This window comes from Sus scrofa, chromosome 6, assembly GCF_000003025.6.
Source record: "Sus scrofa isolate TJ Tabasco breed Duroc chromosome 6, Sscrofa11.1, whole genome shotgun sequence".
Lineage (NCBI taxonomy): Eukaryota > Metazoa > Chordata > Mammalia > Artiodactyla > Suidae > Sus > Sus scrofa.
Genome location: NC_010448.4, coordinates 166,268,101 through 166,290,797, shown reverse-complemented (window position 1 = coordinate 166,290,797; position 22,697 = coordinate 166,268,101). Strand labels below are relative to the sequence as shown.

Genomic DNA, 22,697 nt, shown 5'->3' with positions numbered 1-22,697 from the left:
CAGCTAAAAGAACTAAAAATTGCTCTGAGAATTGGGAACTGACAATGTGAAGGAATGTGGCAGGAAAACAGTGTGTTTTAATTATAAAATTTGTAGAACTATTTGACATTTTAACCTACGTACATCTATTGCTTCGTTTTCAAAGAACAAGAGGGAAACAGAAGTGTTTGGGCAGAGAGACGGAGGGAGGGTTTCCCAAACAGGGGCAAGGACACAAGCAAAGGCAAAGATGCTTTCAGGAGTCATCTTAGTCCCTCTGGATATTTAGTCTATTGGGTGTTTTTTTCCTTTTGGTATAAAAGTTTTGTAATCTAGGATATTACTTCTCAGTCCCTTAGGATCCATGAGTTCCTATCAACTACAGTGTACGTTCTGAACACCAGGTGGCAGGAAATCCTTAGTATATAGATATAGGAGGTAAAAAAATTGAAACTGTGGCAGTAAGAAAGATGCAATATTCAGATATCTTCTCCACTTCAAGAATTTAAGAATCCTAAAGGCCTGTATAAAACTCATGAAAAAATATTTTTCTTCACATTGTAGTTCTTCTATGGTGTGTGTTACACTGTTTGCTGTACTCTTCTAAAATTAAAGTAGAGGAGTTCCCGTCATGGTGCAGGGAGATGAATCCGACTAGGAACCATGAGGTTGTGGGTTTGATCCCTGGCCTTGCTCAGTTAAGGATCTGGCATTGCTGTGGCTGTGGTGTAGGTTGCAGACATGGCTTGGATCCTACGTTGCTGTGGCCATGTTGTAAGCTAGCAGTTGCAGCTGCGATTCAACCCCTAGCCTGGGAACCTCCATATGCTGAGGGTGCAGCCCTAAAAAGCAAAAAATAAATAAATAAATAAAATAAAATTAATGTAGAGATAGGGCCCCACCCATCAACAAACAAAAAAGATAAGAAAACCTCACCATTTAAGAGGAGAGAAAAGGAGTATACTAGGAACAGAATTTTGAGGAAACATCAATATTTAAGTTGTGAACAGAAGAGAAGGAAGAATAAACAAACAAGAAAGAAAGAAGAGGCATCAGAAATTAGAGACACACAAGCCGATCAGCAATGTTTAATGTGGCAGAATGTCAGTAACAAACATTTACTTTATAGCTTAAGAAGTGCTTTCTGGCGTTCCCATTGTGGGTCAGTGGAAACAAATCTGAAAAGTGTCCATGAGGATGCAGGGTCGATCCCTGGCCTTGCTCAGTGGGTTAAGGATCTGGTGTTGCCATGAGCTGTGGTGTAGGTTGCATATGTGGCTTGGATCCCATGTGGCTGTGGTTGTGGCATAGGCTGGCAGCTGTAACTCCAATTCAACTCCTAGCCTGGGAACCTCCATATGCCACCGGTGCGGCCCTAAAAAGACAAAAAAAAAAAAAAAAGAGCTTTCTGTTTATAATGAAGTAAAAGATTTTCATGTTTAATCTTCACAAGGAGAATAAGAACTAGAGTTCCTTGGTGGCTCAGCAGGTTAAGGATCCAGCATTATCACTGCTGTGGTGTGGGTTTGATCCCTGGTCCAGAATTTCTACATGCTATGTAGTGGCCAAAATAAATAACTAAATAAATAAATAAATAAATAAAGTAGAATGAGAACCAAAAAGAGGCCGTTAAATTTGGCAACTGGGGGGACTCTAGTGCCTTTATGAATGGCAAAATCAACAGGATAATAGGAAAGGAAAACAAACTGAGTGAGTTGAGAAAAGCTTAAGGTGAAAAGAAACAGAAGCTAACTTATTTAATTCAACTAATTAATTAATTAATGAGTCTTTTTAGGACTGCACCCTCGGCATATGGAAGTTCCCAGGCTAGGGGCAGAACCGGAGCTGTAGCCACCAGCCTACACTACAGCCACAGCAACGCTGGATCAGAGCCAAGCCGAGACCAACACCGCAGCTCAGGGCAATGCCAGATCCTTAACCCACTGAGAGAGGCCAGGGATTGAACCCGCATCTTCATGGATGCTAGGCAGGCTTGTTAATCACTGAGCCACGATGAGAACTGCAGCAGGATCTAACTTTAGTCATCAGGAATTCTTATTTCCTAGGCCCTGAAATATTAAAAAGAGGAATCCCTAGAAAGTGAGTACTTTCACTTTAAAGTGAGTTTTCTGGAGTTCCCGTTGTGGCGCAGCAGAAAAGAATCCAACTAGGAACCACAAGGTTGGGAGTGTAGGTTGCAGACACAGCTTGGATCTGGAGTTGCTGTGGCTGTGGTGTAGGCCAGCAGCCATAGCTATGAATATACCCCTAGCCTGGGAACCTCCATATGCCACGGGTGCGGCCCTAAAAAGACAAAAGACGAAATAAATAAAGAAAGTGAGTTTTCTGCTTTATTAAGTCATCATGGATTTGTTTCAAAAACAACTCAGAGGGAGTTCCCGTCGTCGTGGCGCAGTGGTTAACGAATCCGACTAGGAACCATGAGGTTGTGGGTTCGATCCCTGCCCTTGCTCAGTGGGTTAACGATCGGCGTTGCCATGAGCTGTGGTGTAGGTCACAGACGCGGCTCGGATCCCGCGTTGCTGTGGCTCTGGCGTAGGCTGGCAGCTACAGCTCCAATTAGACCCCTGGCCTGGGAACCTCCCATATGCCGCGGGAGCGGCCCAAGAAATAGCAAAAAAAAAAAAAAGACAAAGAAAACAACTCAGAGATTGTTCCATCTTGAAGAAAGAGGCAAGGCGAAAAACCCTACTGGTATCTACATATAACAGCACTCATGAGGAATGCTACAGTATCCAAAAACTATTTTCTACTGACTTAAAAAAAAGTGTCAAAAACTCTAAGCAAATGCAGCTACTATGGAAGTTAAAATTTTACATAATGATAATACATTAAATATAAACATAAAATAATAGCTATAGTTTACTTCTTTTAATGGGCTATGCATTCTATTAAGCACTTTATAGATACTATTCAGTCTTCCAGCTCTGCAGGGCAATAGGGCTTGCCCTGGGTATACAATAGAGCACAGAGGGAACCCAGCATGACTCAGATCTTCTTCTGGAGCAACTAGATACATCTTGCTACCATATACTGAGACAGGGGAAGCGAGGGGAAAATCAGGCTTTGGTGGGAAAATTAAGAGTCTGTGAGGTCATGTTAAGTTTGAAATGTTTCTTAGAAGTGGTGGGAAGCTGGACAGTGAGTCCACTGCTGAGGAGAACGGTCAGGGGTGAGTTTGTGACTCAGCTAGATGGTATTTAAAGCCTTGGGTCTGAATACGCAGACAGGGAAGTGGGTAGAGCAGAATCCTCAGTATTTAGAAGAGGGAGGGGGAGCAGAGGAGCCTGTAAAGCAGCTTGACAGAAAGTAGCCAGAAATGCTGGAGGAAAGCCAAGAGGATACAGGGTGATAGAAGCCCAGAGAGCATGTTTCAAGAAGGGTATGGTCACTTTTACCGAAGACTGCGAAGAGGTCAAATAAGAACAGCTGTGAAGTGACCACTGTATTTAGCGAATATGGAAGTCACTGGTGATTCTGACAAGAGCTCCCTGTCCACAGAGTGGCAGCTATAGCAGTGGAAGCTCAATTGCAGTGGAAAGAGTGACGTCAGACAAGATTTTCAGGAAGGGCTGTTCTTTTTTTTTTTTTTTTTTTTTTTGTCTTTTTGCCTTTTCTAGGACCATTCCCGAGGCATATGGAGGTTCCCAGGCTCGGGGTCTAACCCGAGCTACAGCTGCTGGCCTATGCCACAGCCACAGCCACGCGAGATCTGAGTGGCATCTGCAACCTACACCACAGCTTACGGCAACGCCGGATCCTCAATCCACTGAGCAAGGCCAGGGATCGAACCTACAACCTCATGGTTCTTAGTCGGATTCGTTAACCACTGAGCCATGACGGGAACTCCATCAGGAAGGGTTGTTCTGAAGGGAAGAAGAGAAATGGGGTAGTAATTAGACGGGGATGGAAATATCAAGGCACTTTTCTTTTCTTTTTTTTTGGGAGGGGGGCATGGCTGCTGCATGAGGAAGTTCCCAGGCCAGGAAATGACTCCAAACCACAGAAGTGACAATGCCAAATCCTTATCTGCTAGGCTACCAGGAAACTCCAAAGGCACTTTTTTTTTTTTTTTGAGGTTGAAAATATTAGAGCATATTGGTATGCTGATGAGATTGATCCAGCAATCTCCCTGCTGACAAAGAAATTAATGATGCCAGAGAAAGGAGGAATTATAGGAGCATAATTCTTGAGAAAAGGAAACAGCCCAGGGCCTAGAGAAACTGTGTTAGGATTGGTTTTTTAATGAGAGCAGAGATACTTTATAGATTTTAAAAGAAGAGAAAGCTGTAGTTCCTGCTGTGGCACAGTGAGTTAAGAATCCGACTGCAGCAGCTCAGGTTGCAGTGGAGGCGTGGTGGTTCAATCCCTGGCCTGGCACAGTGGGCTAAAGGGATCTGGCATCGCCACAGCTGCGGCATAGGTCTCAGCTGTGACTAAGATTCAATACCTGGCCTGGGAACTTCCATATGCTGCTAGCGTGGCCATAAAAAGAGAGAGAGATAGAGAGAGAGAGAGAGAGAGAGAGAGAGAGCGCACAAGCTTATGTGTACAGATGGGGGAGATAAGAAAACTTCACGTTTGGACCTAGAGACGGTCATGTCTGATTGCTGCTATTATCTCTGGTTCAGGAAGTGAAAATAGTGAGCCCACGCCTCCGAGTTCCTGCAGCGGAGCAGACTGCATGACCAGTAAGGAGCCCTCGGAGTAGTCAGGGGAAGCAGCAATGTACTTGCTCTTGTGTTGGACCCAATAAAGCTTCCCCTTAGTTTGGTGTTTTAAAAATATGGTGTCTGGAACTGTGGCATCAGCATCTTCAGGGAATTTGGTTGGAAATGCAAACTAACAGGCCCTATTTTCAACCCATGTAATCAGAAACTCTGGAGATAGGGCCCAGGAACATGTTTAAACAAGTACTCCAGGTGATTTTGAGACATTCTGCAGAATGCTGAGTTTCTTGGAAGGGTGATACAGCAATTTCCTAGGTATGAAAATGTCAGAATCAAGAGCTTTTTATAATGAACCTAAGTATATGACAGAGCTTTAAAAGCACTGGGAGCCAGCTCTGCATCCTTCCTCTTACCTACCTTTGCCCCAAAGGCCAAGCCCAAGCCTACAAGTCCATGACTGTTACAGAAATTACTCCCAAGAGATTCAGACCTTAGATGAAACAGACTCTCTGAAGGCTAATTTCAAATTCTTAAGAAACATGCACTTTGGGGGAAAACAGAACACAGGGTGGAACTGAAGGAGATGGTGCAGAAGGATGTGTGATTTGGGGTCAGACAGACTGGGGTTCTGGTGTTAGGAACCACCACTTATTAGTGTGTGTTCTTAAAATACTTTTCTGAGCTCATTTTCTCACCTAAAAATATGGTGCTGCCAATATCCGACCCCTTCTGAGGTAAGCGTCTAGACGCTGTCCCCAAGTGGTCATGTATTGTGTCATGTGACCCTGGTCACAACTCGGTGGACTAGTAACCTCAGACTAACAGTTCAACGTTCCCGTGCTTCGGAAAGTGTGACTGGGTTCCGGCAGAGACCGTCTTCTAAAATTCTTTATTTTATTCTGTACCCAGAGCCGTCTCTGCTCCTTTCAATACACACAGAATTACCTCATGAGTTTGTTATGAGAATTAAATGAAACAATGTGAGTACAGTCTCGAACACAGAGACGGGCAAATCACACTCAGTAATGCAGATATTCATTATTAATGAGAACTCTAACGCCATTAGTGCCCCAGGTGAGATCAAAAAGCCTCAGCACCCAAACCCAAGCCCCACATTCCCCAGCCCCGAAGTAACCAAGCACAGTCTCAGAGTCATTAAGCCTCATTCTCCAAGGCTTTCAGCCCTAAGACTGTAATGTATATGCTTTGGGGGAGTCACTAAAATCCTAAGCTGCAGTTTCTCTCTTGTGCTCTTGCGTATGAGTAGAAAGCTTGCTGTCGCTTTCTGGGGCGGAGGAAGTACGGAGGAGCTTTATTAAAACTTTTAGAGTGTGCCATGTAGGACGTTTCCAGTGTAACCCCAAAGGGGGGCCATGACTGGATGGTGAGTTCAGGGTACAGAGGACTCTGCAACGAGGGAGAGGAGCTGGGGAGGAGCCCTGCAAAACTGGCCTTTGAGCAAGGGAACGATGAAGAGAAACAACGACCAAAGGCCTTAATGCGGAGACTCTGGAACAGAAAGGCCATTCAGGGGGTCTAATTGAATCTGTAAGTCCCAAGGCTCTCGACCAGATCAGGGCGATGGGAAGTAAGAGTGTGGGTGGACACTAAGTGGTATCTGAAGGTCAAGGAATCAAATTAACTTGGTGACTGAATGTAGGGAATGAAAGACGCAGGAATGCTTGACGATAAATTTGGTAGAGTAAGAAACAGTGGTGCCCATGCCAGGCTCAGGGGAACCTTTTTTCCAAGAAGGTTTGATTTCACTTTTGGAGGTCTCAAGTTTGAGGTGATCAGGAGATTTTCATGGGGCAGCTGCTAATATGAGACTGAAACTCTGATAAGTGGAAAGAAGACGAGAATGAGATTACCATAGAGGTAACTCTGAAAGCCATAATATTAAAAAAAAACAACAACAATTCTCAAGGGAGTATCCAGAAAGAAAAATACAAGCCCAAAGCTCAAGTCTCGGAAACTGCTTTATGTCTAAGAGGTCTGTCTGGGAGTGACGAAGAAGAGCAGACCAGGGAAGGTGAGACGTGTGCGGCTGGTAAGTATGTGGAGAGCCAGACTGATGCCCTGGACGGAAGCCAAGGGAAAAGGTTTTCTCTCACCAAAGGCGTCTACGTGGTAACATCTGGAACGGAATGCTCATGTCGACAGCAAAGCACAAGTGAGTTGAGAATTATTCTGGGTGGCCTCTGTAGAGCCTAAATCTTCTACCAATTAGGCTAAAGTTCACTTAGCAAGAGCCATGTAATGAGTGATGGCAAGTGTTCACTAACACGGCTGCCAGGGGCAAGCCGGTAGGATAGTCAAAGCTCCTCTCTGAGATGGAAGGACTTACCTAGCTCATCCCAGAGCTGCCTGCACTTATCTGTCATGCTTGTTCCTTGCTGCCTCCAGAGTGTGAGTCGTGGGTCGGCCATAAACTGCTCAGTTATTAGCGTCAGCATCCTGGCTCCATTGGAATCTCTCATCCGCAGCATCTCTCGAACCTGACACATAAGGAGGGCGAGGGGTTGGTGACTGCACATCATAAAAAAGTAGGAGGCGAAGGAAAGGGAGGAGAAGACGAAGTATCTAAGCACAGCTTATCCAAAGAACCAAAAAGAAGGCCTCTTGTTCTGGAAGCAAGTTCTTCGCACATGTCAAGAAAGCCTGCTGCGCACAATGAGATAACCGCTCCGCGCTCACAAGGATGGTTAGTCAAAAAGCCAGATAACAACTGTCGGCAAAAATACAGAGACATCAGAACCCTCACAGACTGTTTGGTGGGAAATGCAGAATGATGCAGCCACTTTGGAAATCAGTCTGGAAGTTCCTCAAATGATTAAAACACAGAGCTACCATATGGCCTATCAATTCCACTTCTAGAAAGGAAAATATATATGTCCACACAGAAACACTACATAGGAATGTTTACAGCATTGTTTATGATAGCTGAAAGGTGGAAACCATCAAATGCCTATCAACAGACAAATGGATAAACAAAATGTGTGGAATCTGTACAATGGAATATTATTTGGCCATAAAAAAGAATGAAGTATTGACAGTTACGCTACAACATGGATACCTTTTTTTTTTTAAGATTTTTATTTTTTTTGTTATAGTTGATTTACAATGGTCTATCAATTTATGGCAAAGTGACACACATTCTTTTTCTCACATTATCCTCCATCATGTCCCATCACAAGTGACTAGATATAGTTCCCTGTGCTACACAGGGATGCTTGTTTTTTAAATATTTTAAATTACCATGCTAAATGAAAGAAGCCACTCACAAAAGACTCTATGCTATAGGATTCCATCTCTGTGGAAGTGCAGAATAGGGAATCTATAGAGACAGAAAATAGACTAGGGGTTGCTCAGGGCTGGGGGAGGGGGACGCGGGGAATAGAGGAGGGATAGGTAAAGGGCATGGGGTTTCTTTTTAAGACAACGAAAGCGTTCTAAAGTTGACTGTGGTGAATATACTAAAACCCACTGACGTGCATACTGATTTAAATAAGGGTGAATTTTATGGGAATTATATTTCACTAAAGGTGTTAAGGAAAAAAAAGAAAGAAAAAGTCTGCCATGAGAGCCCCCAGTTTCAAACTACTATGTCTCTAATTTAAGGCCTCATCGGCAGCCTTGAGTTCAAAGCAGAGGGAAAACAGCTTCATTCCTAACTCCCCAGCAATGCTAACCCCTTAGAGCCGAGTTAGAAGGAAGAGGACTATGGGGTGAGGTGGTAGGGCTCCCTGGATGCAACCTGCTCAGGTCTGCTCTGCTCAGGGCATCCCCCCCACCCCACCCCCATTAGTTTTCAAGCATTCAGGGTAGGTAGGTCAAGTGAGCTAGTCACAATGCGTGAAGCCGGAAGTGTGGTGAGCCCACTTTACTGAAGAAACATTTTAAAAAAACCTGTTCACATCTTACCTTGGCAAACATTGAATTGAGCTGCTTTCCAGAGCCATAGTGACCACCTTGGGAGAGAAAGAGCTTCACTTGTTCTTTCACTTGCTCTTCATCCAAATGCCAGCAGTTCTCATCATCAATGCTGGCCCCAGCTGTGGGGTCAGGGGCACCTGTGGGGAATGGGAACGGTGAAACGATTCCTTTGGGTTCCTTGGCCACCCAATCAGCAGGAGGGGCCCTCTGTGAGTCTATTCAGAAACAGATGGGTCTTCTGCGTCCATCTGCACTTGGGCAACTGTGTGGTCCTCAATAAATGTCAGAGATCTAACGACAGTTTCATTTTCACTTAAGTCTCACTTTTAGCCACGTCCAGGTCTACAAATACCATTCAGGGGGAAAAAACCCCAGAAGGAAATACACAAACATGAAAATAGTGATGTATTTTTTTTCCCTAGGAGAACAAGAATGACATTTTTCCCCTCTTTTTTTTTTGACGTTCAAATAAGCCCTTATAGTACACATATTTATTTATTCATTTGTTTTTTGCTTTTTAGGGCCACACTCGTGGCATATGGAGGTTCCTAGGTTAGGGGCCAAATTGGAGCTACAGCTACCGGCCTACTACACAAGATCCAAGCCGCGTCTGCAACCTACACCACAGCTCATGGCAATGCAGGATCCTTCACCCACTGAGATAGGCCAGGGAGTGAACCCACCACCTCGTGGTTACTAGTCGGATTCCTTTCTGCTGCGCCACAACAGGAATGCCAACACATATTATTTTAAAATTAAAAAATACTTCCTTAGAAAACAAAAAGTTCTCTTTTTAAAGTTCATTATAAAATTGTAACTTCTCAAATAAAGAGAATTCTAAATTTCTACAAACTTGCCCAGGCACAGTTATGTACACTTTATATATTTAACTCAAAATATCTTTCACATCTGGGCTCACCTCAACAAAACTGCTTAAAACACAGTTTTAGCTGTTTATGCATCCTCTTCCCTAGTAGCCTATTAGCGCCTTGCTCATGGCTGAATCACCTGTAGCAGGGTGCTGGTAATGTGACAGGCCTCTAGGAAATATTTGTGGAATGAAAATGAATCTCCTTTTCTCACTTTCTTGAAAACAGAGCCCTGCGATAAGTTTTTAGAACTTTGTCTTCAAGTGACAAAAGACTGTAAGTTAATACTCTAGAGGTGTGGTGGTAGAGTTGGTTATAAATGCCTAGCATGTTTATTTTAATCAGTCAGTTTACCCCTCCTGTCTCCTTATATCAGAGCCTTGCTTAAGTGAAATTCAGGTCTGCAGAGAAAAGCTGCTTCTTCTGCGAAGCTTTTTTAGAGCACCTTATTCACCAGAGAGTCAGGAGGGCTCACACACTAATTTTTTCCACAAAATACTACTTACACTATGAGCATCTAGTTTATGGTATCTACTCTATGCTACGTTTCTTCAAATGTATTATTCTAAGTACAGCTCTGATCATATCACTTCCCTGCTCAGAAGTCCTCAGGGATAAACTCTTCTTCATAAATTAAGCCCAAATGCCTTAGCTTGGCCTTCAGGGCACTCTGCTCGGGCCGGTTCATTTCTAGCCTTGTCTTTCCCGTACTTACGCTATGTTTCAGCTAGTACCTTGGTGCTCCCAGAACCAGAAGTCAACCACATCTTCTTATGACTTGACTTAGGCTTTTTCTTCTACGTCCCTTCCTCTCCCTACAACCTGTTTGTTCTTTGGCCAAAAAGCAATGCTTTTCATGGTCAATACTGCCTCAGCTCTACAGTCAGGGCTGCAGTGAGAGAAAAGTCATAAAATAAGTATACAGAGAGGCTAAATGCTGCCAAATTCTTGTAATGCTTCGTTCGCTTGGCAGAAGGGTTTTTTTTTTGTTTTTTTTTTTACCTCCTGTCTGAATTAGTCATATGTCCCGTTGCCACCTGTCAAAGGTAAGCCTGCCTTATGTTCATGTGCACATAAAGGCAGTACCATTCTCCTGAACACTTTTTATGACTTCTCTTAGGGACCTGTCGCAGTTTGCTTTACGTTGGAACAATGCACTTCTCATACAGACCCAACTACATTGAAATTTTTCAAGAGCAGGGGTTCACTTTTGTTACCTCACAGTGTCTGGCTCATTGTAGCACTGAGTTAATGTTTACAGGATGAACAAATATATGTCTTACGGAACATCCAGATTTAAGCTCCGGGTGGGCAAGTAATATATCCTATGCTTCTTCTGTAAACTTAAAAGTAGCAAAGCAAAAGAAATATACTCCCTATCCTTAAGTATTTGTTAATGACAGCCCTTTATGGAGAGCTTCCTACAGGACAGAGCTTAAGCACTTTTCCTACACATCCCCATTAGAATGTATGCTCCTTGAGGGTATAAACTGTTTTATTTGCTGGCATATTTGCAACATATAGAATAGTGCCTGGAATGTAATAGGCACTCAAGGAATATCCCTAGAGTAAATTCTAATCAACTCTCCTCCTAACAATTCTATGAGGTGGTATGACAATCCTAATTTTTTAATTTTTATGTAAATTTTAAGTGTGATTTTTATTTTGTTTTTCTTTTTAGGGCTGTACCCTCAGCATATGGAAGTTCCCAGGCTAAGGGTCAAATCTGAGTTGCAGCTGCAGCCATAGCAATGCAGGATTCGAGCCGTGTCTACGACCTATACCACAGCTCACGGCAGCCCTGGATCCTTAACCCAATGAGTGAGGCCAGGATCGAACTCGCGTCCTCATGGATGCTAGTCAGGTTTGCTACTGCCGAGCCATAACGGGAACGCCTAATTTTTATTTTATATTGGAGTACAGTTGATTTACAATGTTGTGTTTTATCATTCCAACTTTAAAATGAAAATAGCTAAAGCTTAATCAGGTAAGTAATACAACAGAAGGAAATATGAGTTGGGTTCTACATGTTGGCCTCTCTTCAAGGTCTGTGTTCTTCACCACGAGGCTGTATCTTGGCCTCTAGCCTTATACTATTGGGATCTACCACCTGGCTTCGGGCTCTGAATGTGAGCTGGATGGTGTGTCTGAAAATAGCAGAATCCTTTCTTGGTCCCGTCTACCACACAGAACGTAGGTTAGGTCAGAATAATGAACTTCCTCCCCAGTGAGAATAGAGTTCTCACCACTACAGTGATTCACAAATGTTAATCATTTAGGGTTCGTGTTAAAAATGCGGATTACAGAGTCTCACTTCTGATTCTAGTTTTCAGTCGCTCTACAGAGACAGGACTAAAACAAAATGAGATAAACTAGGTATAAACCAAGGATTGGGCCTCTGAGTATCTTGCTGGTGAGGAAAGAGCAGCAATGGCGTTCCAAAAGCAAGGGCAGAGGTGACTGTCTACCAGTTCTGACCCTTGGGTGGTTCCATTGGGCTATGAAAAATCAGGAGCAGGACCCAGTCTCCCAGGGCAGCTGGCCTTAGTCAACTGGTAAGAGGTGTGGAATGACACTCCCTCTAAGGAGCTGAAGGAGTATGGAGAAAGCTGGTGACTCTTTTGAGCCCAGGTGGAGGTGTAGCAGTAGCTGCGGAAGAACTGAAGCACAGTTTGTTAGTATCGAGGGGAAAGCTGCTGGGACAGGGCTAGGGTTGAGGCAAAGCCCAGAGAGCTACTAACAGTAAAATTTTACCTAAGATTTCAAAAGGGTTTATCTGACAGCAGAGAAAGGAAGATAAACTGTGTAAATGTTTTCTGGTCTACAAGGAACGCAGGAGATAAGAAACTGAGCTGCCAAGATGTGTGGTTGCAGAAAAAAAGGGGGTAAGTCAATATGTGAGGCACTCAGGTAACGAATTGTTAAGGAGTTGGTGTGACTACTTAGGAAATGAGAGTCACATGGGAGAGCACAAACGGGCAGGAGGCCCCGAGGAGGACTTTCTGACATTTCCGTTGTTCCATATTTACTGAAAGCCTCCTATGCGCCAGGACCTGGATACACAGGCTTAAATAAATAGATACAGTCCCCATTCCTGCAAAGGTGATAGATGAGTTTGGGGAAGGGACGCCAAGCAAATAATCACACATGTACATATGTGTATGTAAAGAAAGACAGGTCAAATCAGTTTTTGCTGAGAAAGTGACATTTAAGTGAATACCTAAGGAGTGAAGAGGAGTTAGCTCGGCAGATTGGAGGAAATGTGTGTGCATTTTTTGCTTAAAAAAACATGGAGCCATAAATTATTCTGGTGATTAAGTACATCTACCATAAGGGGGAGAAAATAGGAAGAGTACTCCAAAGACAGGGAGTATCATAAGAAAATGAAGGCAAGAGCCAGATGATGCAAGTTTTGAAATTTGGATTTCGCTCTAAGAGCAACAGGAGGCCACTGAAGGATTTTAAACAAGAAGTGATAGGAGTTCCTGTCATGGCGCAGTGGCTAAAGAATCCGACTAGGAACCATGAGGTTGCAGGTTCGATCCCTGGCTTTGCTCAGTGGATTAAGGATCCGGCGTTGCCGTGAGCTGTGGTGTAGGTTGCAGACGCAGCTTGGATCCCGCGTTGCTGTGGCTCTGGCATAGACTGGCGGCTATAGCTCCGATTCAACCCCTAGCCTGGGAACCTCCATATGCCTCGGGAGCAGCCCTAGGAATGGCAAAAGGACAAAAAATAAAAATAAAAAAAAAAAAGGGAAGTGATAGGACAAAATCTATAGTTATAGAGAAGTTACTTTTTTTATTCACATCTTCTTTAATTTTCATCATAATGCTATGAGATAGGCATTATGTCTCCACTATATACATGGGAAAACTAATGCTTAAAAAGGCTGAAGAATGCACGAAGGTGGCATAACCAGGAAGTGGCAGAGGTGGGACGTGAGCTGAGGACGTCCAGAGCTTTGCTCTCAATCATGCTCCCACAAGATAAGCTGCACACATTGTATCAGCTTCACAAAGTCACTAAAGAATCTGGGTGAGGAGTTCTGGCTGTGGTGCAATGGGATTGGAAGCACCAGGAGGATGCAGGTTTGATCCCCTGCTCAGCACAGTGGATTAAAGGACCTGGTGTTGCTGCAGCTGCTGCGTAGCCCGGGAACTCCATAGGCCATGGGGTGGCCAAAAAAGAATCCCGGGTGGCCACCTGCAAGGCCCATTCATTAATCTTCCTCTTCTTTACCGAGCTGACCCACAAGCATGAAGTGTGGCATTGCCTTAGAGAAGTTACTCTGGATGGCTGTGTGGAGCACGGGACAGGAGGGAGCAACAGCAGATATGGAAAGATCAGCTGGAAGGATATATGAGCAATTCAGGCGGGAGACTACAATGTTGCCTCTATCAATAGGGAGAAGTGGAGGATGATGGGCGGTAACATTAACAGGTCTTGCACTGGAATGCGCGTGAATTGAGAAACAAGTGTTAGAGACGACTCCCAGGTTTCTATCAGGATCAGGAGCTGATGTTGGTGCCATTTATGGAGCAAGTTTGGAGGAAGAAGATAAATGCATCTTTGGGATACGTTGATTGTGGGGATGTCTGTGATATGGAAGAAAACCAACTGTGAGTCATGGTACACAGATGATATTAGGGTTAAGGATGTGGCTGAGAGGGCCTGTGGAGATCATGCAGAATAAAAGGAGAAAATGCAAGATTAATCTTTAAGAAATACAACACAGGGAGTTCTATTTTGCTTAATTCCTGTACTGCATACGCATGGCTGTATTCATTCAGCAAATCCTTCCTATTTTCCAAGCACCATGTACCATGCTTGGTGATGGAAACTCAGACATTTGTAAGACATGGCTCCTGACCTGACTTCTCAAGTTATCTTACTTTTCTCTTGGTATCCGAACTCTCTCTACGGATAAGCAGCAACTGAAGCCCTGGCCAGGATGCTGTATGCCGGAGCATCTCCGGGTACGGAGTTGGCAGGGCAAATCACAAACAGAGAATGGAGCAATGCTAAATGATGAGTTGCAAGGAGAGTCCAAACTAAGCCATCAATCCAAAGGGGACAAGACAAAGTCTAGTTAAAACCACGTATAGGGATTAGTAACAGTAACAGTTTTGGGGATGTGGAGAGGAGAGCATGTCTGGATCCGTTCCTGGGATTAAAAGCAGGTAGCTAGCAGCTTTAGAAATCTTATTCCTGCCTTGTAAGTCCATTTGGGTAAGGAGTAGGGCCTGAGAGAGAGAAGAAAAGATGTTCTAAGTGTCTAGAGATTTAGCAGGGACCAGAAACATGACATCAAAGCTCATCTCCATGCTAGTAACTCCAAACTTCCGACTTTTGTCCTTGGTTCCAGATCCAGGTATCCAATTGCGTATCAGAAATCTTTACCTAACTGCTTTACAAGCACTTCAAATTTAGACTGAATTAATCTTCCTCCTACATTTATTCCTCGCTTTGCGTTCCCTAAGTGAATGGCAATATTGTTATCAAGTCCAGCCATCCTAGCTGGACATTCTAGAGCTCAGTCTTCTCTCACCTTCCCTGTCTTCACTGCCCACTCACCCTATGCACTCGGATGTTGAATCCAGTCCATGCTGCCTCTAACCCATCTCCACTCCTCCCTCCCCATCATTTTCAGTATCACTGCCTATATCAGCACTGGTCATTAGCAATATATTAGGGAAGACCTTGGGGAATGCTAGGAGGCCTGGGAGAGAAAGCTAGTGATAGTCTGGGAGAAACATCTGGATGAACACAGGTACAGAAGTAGTAGTTCCTGGAGAAGGTTGAGGATAACAGCTCAGGTTCACTATGGCAACTTACGTCTAACTGCAGACAAATAATAAAATGCCGAGACAGGAGGTGTAACAAGGGACAAAGGCTGCTTTAGCACAGTGATAAAAGAGGAAGATTCTGGTGATAATGGTGGTGAACAAAACAGGTGCAATAAAGGTCCTCAACCGAGATGGTTAGTTCAAGAGAAGGCAAGAGAGCTTGGATATAGCCAAGAATTCCAGGCATATCTGTGGGAATGAGGCAGGAAACCAGAGCCCAGTTGTGGTGCTACAGACCTGGAGATGGAGCTGAACTCAGGTTCCTGAGAACTCTAGACTTAAGGAGGCCAGAGAAAGAAGAGCCTCCTAATGTAGGATAGGAAGAAAAAAAGCTTTTTTTTTTTTTTGCCTTTTTTAGATCTGTGCTTATGGCACATGCAAGTTCCCAGGCTAGGGGTCTCATCGGAGCTACAGCTGCTGGCTTATGCCACAGCCACAGCAACGCCAGATCCAAGCTGCGTCTGCAGCCTACACCGCAGCTCACAGCAGCATCAGATCCTTAACCTACAGAGTGAGGCCAGAGATTGAAGCTGCATCCTCGTGGTTCCTAGTCGGATTCGTTTCTGCTGCTCTGTGATAGGACCTCCAATAAAGCTACTCTTTAACAGTAACTCTCCAATAGAGAGAGCTCAGTTATCAAGTAAACTCTACAACTCTGAGGATAAAGCAAAAGAAGGTTATTTCCGCTGGTTAGCACAAGTTCCTGGAAGCCTGTCTGACTATCCCTGTTTCTGAGGAGTGGGGAGGTTGTATGCGGGACTTGATTAGCTCTACGGCACAAGTGGGGAAGGCAGGCCCCCTGGCACGCAGACTGCAGTACCATACAGACCATCCACCTGGTCTCACTGTCCTGTTCACACTAATACCAAAGTTATCGTCTAAAGACAGAGACGTGAGGTCCCACTGTACAGCACAGGGGACTATATCCAATCCCCTGTGGATATAGGGATAGAACCTGATGGAAGATAATATGAGAAAAAGAAGGTATACGCATACGGATGACTGGGTCACTCTGCTGTACCGCAGAAATGGACACAACATGGAAAACCAACTCTACTTTAACAAACAAAAGCGAAAGTAGAGAGGAGCATAAAACACTGGGGTTCTGAAGTCGGGTGCGCCTAGGTTATCAATAATTTCCTTATTTATAACGTGGAAATGATTCTAACGCCCACCTTGCAGGAGAGTTTCGAAAACTAAATGAATTAACATATATAGACATACATGAAGTCCCTTGCATGATGCCTAGAACATAGTAGGACCTAACAAACACACGAAAAGGTGGCTCATAAGGCCCCTCTTATCAAAATTCTTCAATGGTTTCCTCTGATTAAATGTCTACAACCTGGATTCATAATAAAAGCAAGCATTTATTTTAGAGTTAGTTGGCTTTTCTACTACATTATAAGCTACTTGCAGGCAGGAACCATGCTTGCTTTACGCCCGCCACCATCAGCCCTGTACGTAGCGCAGGTGCTGAATGAGTAGGTAAACAGACTCTTTCTCCTTCACACGGCCTCCTCTTACAACGCTCATCAACACAATCCTAACAGATGCTCTGCAGAGCAACCCTGTTACGCAGGATCCCGAAATGCAGCGAGATCCTCATATCCATCTCAGTTCACTGGATGACACAAATCATTTCATGTTTCCTCTCACTCCTGAATATTCCAGGCTCCCATGGGCAGGGACTGTACGGACAAATAACGTCCATAAACTAAATCAATGTGTAACTCTCACATCCTCTGTCCTTTTTTACCAAACCTTTATGACGAAGACAACTGGACTGCTTTAAGAAACAGACTGAATCAAGAGTTTGGATAGAATGAGCTGATTCGGGTTAAGTGAATACAACTGCAAAAGTACCCCAATCTCTAAATATGCAACAAAGCAACAACACAGAGTTTTTAACAACAGAAATACTGTACAGTTACCGTTGACTTGGTTGATTTCGGAGTTGGAGGACAGAATCTCATCTGCCAGTTTCTGTGCAGTAGGAAGAACTTCAGTGTGGTGTGCCGTGATTAAATACTGAATAAACTTTTGTAGCTGGTCCCTATTCATCTGGAAAAGGGTTTCCGAGATGGGAAGACGCAACTTGACTTGGTCTGGTTTACGGATTCTGTAGAGCGAGAGCGCCACCACGTGAGCACAGTAGAAGATGTCTTTGTTCCCACAGCCACATGTCACCGAAGTGATTTTGCATCGATCAAAACTGATGGTAACTTTGTAAGTCACTGCTGGTTCAGAAGCAGTGGCCGGCTCAGTTACTGTGCCGCTGAGATGGAAGCCTATGGAAACAGAGAAGATGTGTTTAGAGATTCTGCAGGAAGACACCTGAAGATTGTCATTTTGCATTTCAATTCGTCCATTCAAAAACGATTACTCCTACGTACAGGGGAGGCTCTGCCAAAGGTCAGTGACACCCAGGTGCTGCTCTTAACGAACAGACAATCTTGAAAAAGAATCCCTGAAAGTTTCCCCAAAGTAGACTTTTGTTTGGACATATGTACACTCTTCAGGGGGGCACATTTCATAGTTTCTGTCACAGTCTCGAAAAGGTTAATCACAAGGCTGGAGTAAGTCAGGAACCTCTGTAGTAGATTTTGAGCTCTTTGTGGCCAAAGACAAGTCTACAAATAATGTCAGCACAATCTAGGGTAAGGTAAGTGCTATAAATGAAAGGAGCCAGAAGAATGTCCCGAGGAAAGACAGGGAAGAGAGGGCCACGTTACCTCCCCAAAACAAAGATTTCCACAGTGGTGACGGTGAGAACTAGCTGAAAGGCAAGAAGCCTCATACGACGTTGAAAGCAAAGACCTTGGCGCAGTGAGGCGATGCAGTTTTACCCCTCTGCTCACTAGCACACAGCGCCAACAATTTGAAATGTACAGAGAATGCATTTCTGTCTTTTTTCTTGGGCTGCTCCTGTGACATATGGAGGTTCCCGGCTAGGGGTCCAATCGGACCCATAGCCACCGGCCTACACCACAGCCACAGCAACACGAATCCAAGCCGCGTCTGCAACCTACACCACAGCTCACGGCAACGCCGGATCCTGAACCCACTGAGCAAGGCCGGGGATCAAACCCACAACCTCATGGTTCCTAGTCGGATTCGTTAACCACTGAGCCACGACGGGAACTCCTAGAGAATACATTTTAAAGTTATAACTAAATTGAAAAAAAAAAAAAAGGTCAAATTCAATAGCAAATTCATCCCATAATACTATTACTTCTCTAAATACGATTCTTCTCCTTTGACAAAACATGTCTTCAAACAATCATTCAACCCAAGTTTATTAAGACTTGAGTATCAGATGGCTAGGCCGAGGAATGCTAACAGAAGAAAGGAGAGGAATATCAAATATTTGTTGGAACTGTGTTGGGTACATTTAATAATTTATCATAACAATCCTATGAAGTTGGTCTTATTTTTCCCTTAAAGGTATGTAAACTGAGGCTCAAAAGTTAAATAATTTGCCTGAGGCCTCTCAGCTAGCAAATGATATATCTAAGATTTGGAAACAGGTCTGACTGATTCCAAAGTTTCTTTTCTTTTTTTTTATATTACCCTACCTCTGAAAGACTCCATGACAAAGTCCTGGACAAAGTCCTCGAAAGTCATAGCACATGATTAAATGACAATAATCGGAGACAACTTCCCCACTGGTACATCATACGTGATATGTTGCACCAAATGGTATGCAGAGAGGGGAACAAAGGTGAGGTGAGGCTAATTTTAGAGACTTTCCTTTTTTTTGGCTTTTTAGGGCTGTGCCCGAGGCATATGAAGGTTCCCAGGCTAGAGGTCCAATGGGAGCTATAGCTGCCAGCCTACACCACAGCCACAGCCATGCCAGATCTGAGCTGCTCTGCAAGCTACACAGCTCATGGCAACGCCAGATCCTTAGCCCACTGAGCAGGGCCAGGGATCGAACCCTCGTCCTCATGGAGAGTAGTCAGGTTTGTTAACCACTGAGCCACAACAGGAACTCCAGAGACTTTCCTTTTTTAAGGCACTTTGCTTTATGAATATAAAAGCAATTTTTAAATATTCTTGTATTTATTAGAGAAATATCTGCAAATGATGAGAGGTGCATATATGTTTCAGAGCTACCACTGTGAACTGGCAGAATTTTATTTTTTAAATTATTTATTTATTTTTTTGTTTTATAATGATTTTTATTTTTTCCATTATAGCTGGTTTACAGGGTTCTGTCAATTTTCTACTGTACAGCAAGGTGACCCGTTACACATACATGTATACTAAGAATTTTAAAATGAGAAGGAAAAAATGTTCCAAAGTTTAAGTTTCAGATAATTAAGGTTAATTACAGAATAAGACCTAAATATATAAACATACTCATAAAAACTAGCAAAATTAACACTATTAAAGGCACATTTAGGTCCAATCCTAGGAAAGGTGCACATTACTTGAACAGTTAAGATGAATTTCCAGAGCAAGAAAAGTATCAACATTAACTGGCTAACTTCATAGCCTTCGGATATACAGCTAAAAGTTCCCAGAGGCTTTTTCTCAACGAAGTTGCAGGTTTAAAAATATTTATTGTCATTTGTTTAAAGCAAAGTAAAAAAAGTTACATTCAGATGTAACTACGTGTGGACAGAGACTGCCTTCACCTTAAAATGAAGAGAGAGAGCTGCAGGATTGAGAAGCAGCTCATCAGATTTCTATCCCTAGAGATGGCCTGCAAAATGACACAACAGAGAGCGCACTACACTGGGACGGAAGCAGCCAGAGTAGTTTGGGTCAACTCACTTTGTAACGCTGAGCCTAAGCTTCCTCCTTAATAAAGTGGGGACAATAACACTTGCTCTGCCTGTCTCTTAAAAGTACTTGGTCAAACTGTAACGTGTCCTAAAGATTTACTGTTCATGCTTTCATGCAGTTTTTGTTATTGGGTCTCCATGTCAAGGAAATTGGAGACAACTCCCCAATGGCCGAGTTTTAGAGTGGTTGAAAACCCGGTGCTAAGAAAGTCCATTTTTGTTTCCCCTCAGGCCCTCAGGAGTATTTAGGCAATGATTTAAGTCCTGGTGAGAAGAGACCCTGAAGGACTACTTTAAAATTTCAAATAAGACAATGGTGCTTCTGTGAGAAAAGCATGGGTTCCAAGCTCTGAATCTAAAAGGTGAGTAGAAACCTTTCTGCTTGCTCAGGGGCAGTCTCTGAACCCAATTCTTTCATTCCCTTCCTACATGAAAACGAGTAAGAATACTGGTTAGAGTTGGGACAGAAACAATGGGTATCTTATTAAGATGTAAGCTCTACAAGGGCAGAGCTTACTCTGTGTATTGCTCATCACTATCAAAAAGTAAAATCAGGGAGTTCCTGTCATGGCTCAGTGGTTAATGAATCTGACTAGGAACCATGAGCTTGCGGGTTCGATCCCTGGCCTTGCTCAGTGGGTTGAGGATCTGGCGTTGCCCGTGAGCTGTGGGGTAGGTCGAAGACACAGTTCGGATCCCATGTTGCTGTGGGCCAGCAGCTGTAGCTCCGATTAGACCCCTAGCCTGGGAATCTCCATATGTCTCGGGTGTGACCCTAGAAAAGACAAAAAAAAAAAAAAGCAAAATCACTCTGTTGCAGTATGAAAAACTGATTGGACCTCAGCAAGCATATTTTTAAGATGAGAGGCTGGTGAAGAAGACCTTCAAGGTTCAATCCAGCACAGACATAATTTCATAGCAACCATCACTGAATCTTCTTATCTCTTCTAGAGCCAGAGTACTCTGAGGATTTAAAGAGTATATAATAATAGCTTCTCTTTTTGAGTGCCTCCTAGGTGTCAGAATCTAAGTGCTTTACATGCATCCACACATTAAATTTCCACAATTTTTATGAATTTGATAGTAGGTGTGACGGTAAGTTTTAGATGCCAGTTTGATTAGGCTACAGAACTCAGTTACCTCAATCAAAACCTAATTGATCGGTGTTGCTATGGAGGGCTTTTGCAGATGTGGTTCACATCGACAACCAGCTGACTTTTACCAAAGGAAATTATCCCTAATAATGTGGGTGGGTCTCATCCAAGCACTTGCCTCACAGGTGAAAGTGAGGTTTCTCTGTGAAAGAAGAATTTCTGCCTCAAGACAGCAGCATCAGATCCTACCCCCAAATTTCCAGCTTGATGGCCTGCCCTACGGAGGTCAGACTTGTCAGCTCCCATAATTGTGTCGGCCAATTCCTCATTTCTCCGAAAAACCCTGACTGATGACTATTATTATTCCCATTTCACATGCGAGGAAACACAAGCACAGAGAGGTTAAGTACCTTGCTCAAGGTCATTCTGCCAGGAAGCAGCCAAGCCAAGACTCAGAATCAAATAGTAGGGGGCAGAAGAGAAAATGAAATAATTACACAGATGAGGAACTGGCTCAGACAAGTTAGGCAATTTGCCCCAACTTTATTGCATGATTATACTCATGATAACAGAAATTAAAATGACCTCAAATTCACATAGTGACACATCTTAGGCTTTAAAAACTAGGAAAAGTAGGAATCCCCCATCGTGGCTCAGCGGTTAATGAACTCAACTAGTATCCATGAGGATGTGGGTTTGATCCCTGGCCTTGCTCAGTGGGTGAAGAATCTGGCATTGCCGTGAGTTTCACGTGGTGCAAGCTGCAGGTGCGGCTTGGATCTCAGGTTGCTGTGGCTGTGGGGAAGGCCAGTGGCTGCAGCTCCGACTGGACCTCTGGCCTGGGAACTTCCATATGCCACAGGTGTGGCCATAAAAAGACAATATAAAGAAATAAAAAGGAGGAAAAGTAAATGTGTAAGGAGTTGCCTTCAAATTAATAGACTTCTGGAACACAGCCCAACTGCTTCTTTGGATTTAAAAAGAAAGTAGCTCCTCATCACTTCAGTTCTGCACACTGACCCTGTGCTCTTTTACCAACATCACATCATTTACAGCCTCACCACAATGGTACGTGTTTAGTGCTACCATCTCCATTCTTGGCAGGTAAAGAAACTGAGGCTGAGAGAAATGATTTAACTTGTCGAATTTTACACAGCCTGTAAGGGGCAGAGTGAGGATTTGAACCTAGGCAGTCTGGCTTTAGAGTCTAAGCACCGAGCAATTTATTTCTACTATAATGCTTCCCAAACTCCAACTTCGTATTGTGGCTTAGGAAAATCAGAGTGATGTTTGGCACTGCTCCTTAAAAAAAAATTTTTTTTTTTTTTTAATTAGGACATGGCTAAATCATACTAACTCAATTTTCACCCTTTGTTTACATACAGTCAGTTACCATGACACCCAATCACCAAACTGACAGCAAACTGGAATCCTGGCAGGGGCAAACGGCAGAGAACATGCAATACATGGTCTCCCCAGGCAGATTCAA

At 43.6% G+C, this 22,697-nt stretch overlaps 1 protein-coding gene across 1 annotated transcript in view; it reads right to left on the bottom strand.

The window, feature by feature from the left end:
• The window catches only part of ZSWIM5 (zinc finger SWIM-type containing 5), a 187,876-nt gene that overhangs the window by 35,205 nt on the left and 129,974 nt on the right, over positions 1 to 22,697 (bottom strand). Inside the window, exons 2-4 of the mRNA XM_021096754.1 lie at positions 17,256 to 17,612; positions 8,595 to 8,743; positions 7,018 to 7,168 (exon numbers count right to left, since the gene is read on the bottom strand). Of these exons, the coding sequence (XP_020952413.1) occupies positions 7,018 to 7,168; positions 8,595 to 8,743; positions 17,256 to 17,612 (657 nt within the window). The remainder of the gene's footprint in view (positions 1 to 7,017; positions 7,169 to 8,594; positions 8,744 to 17,255; positions 17,613 to 22,697) is intronic.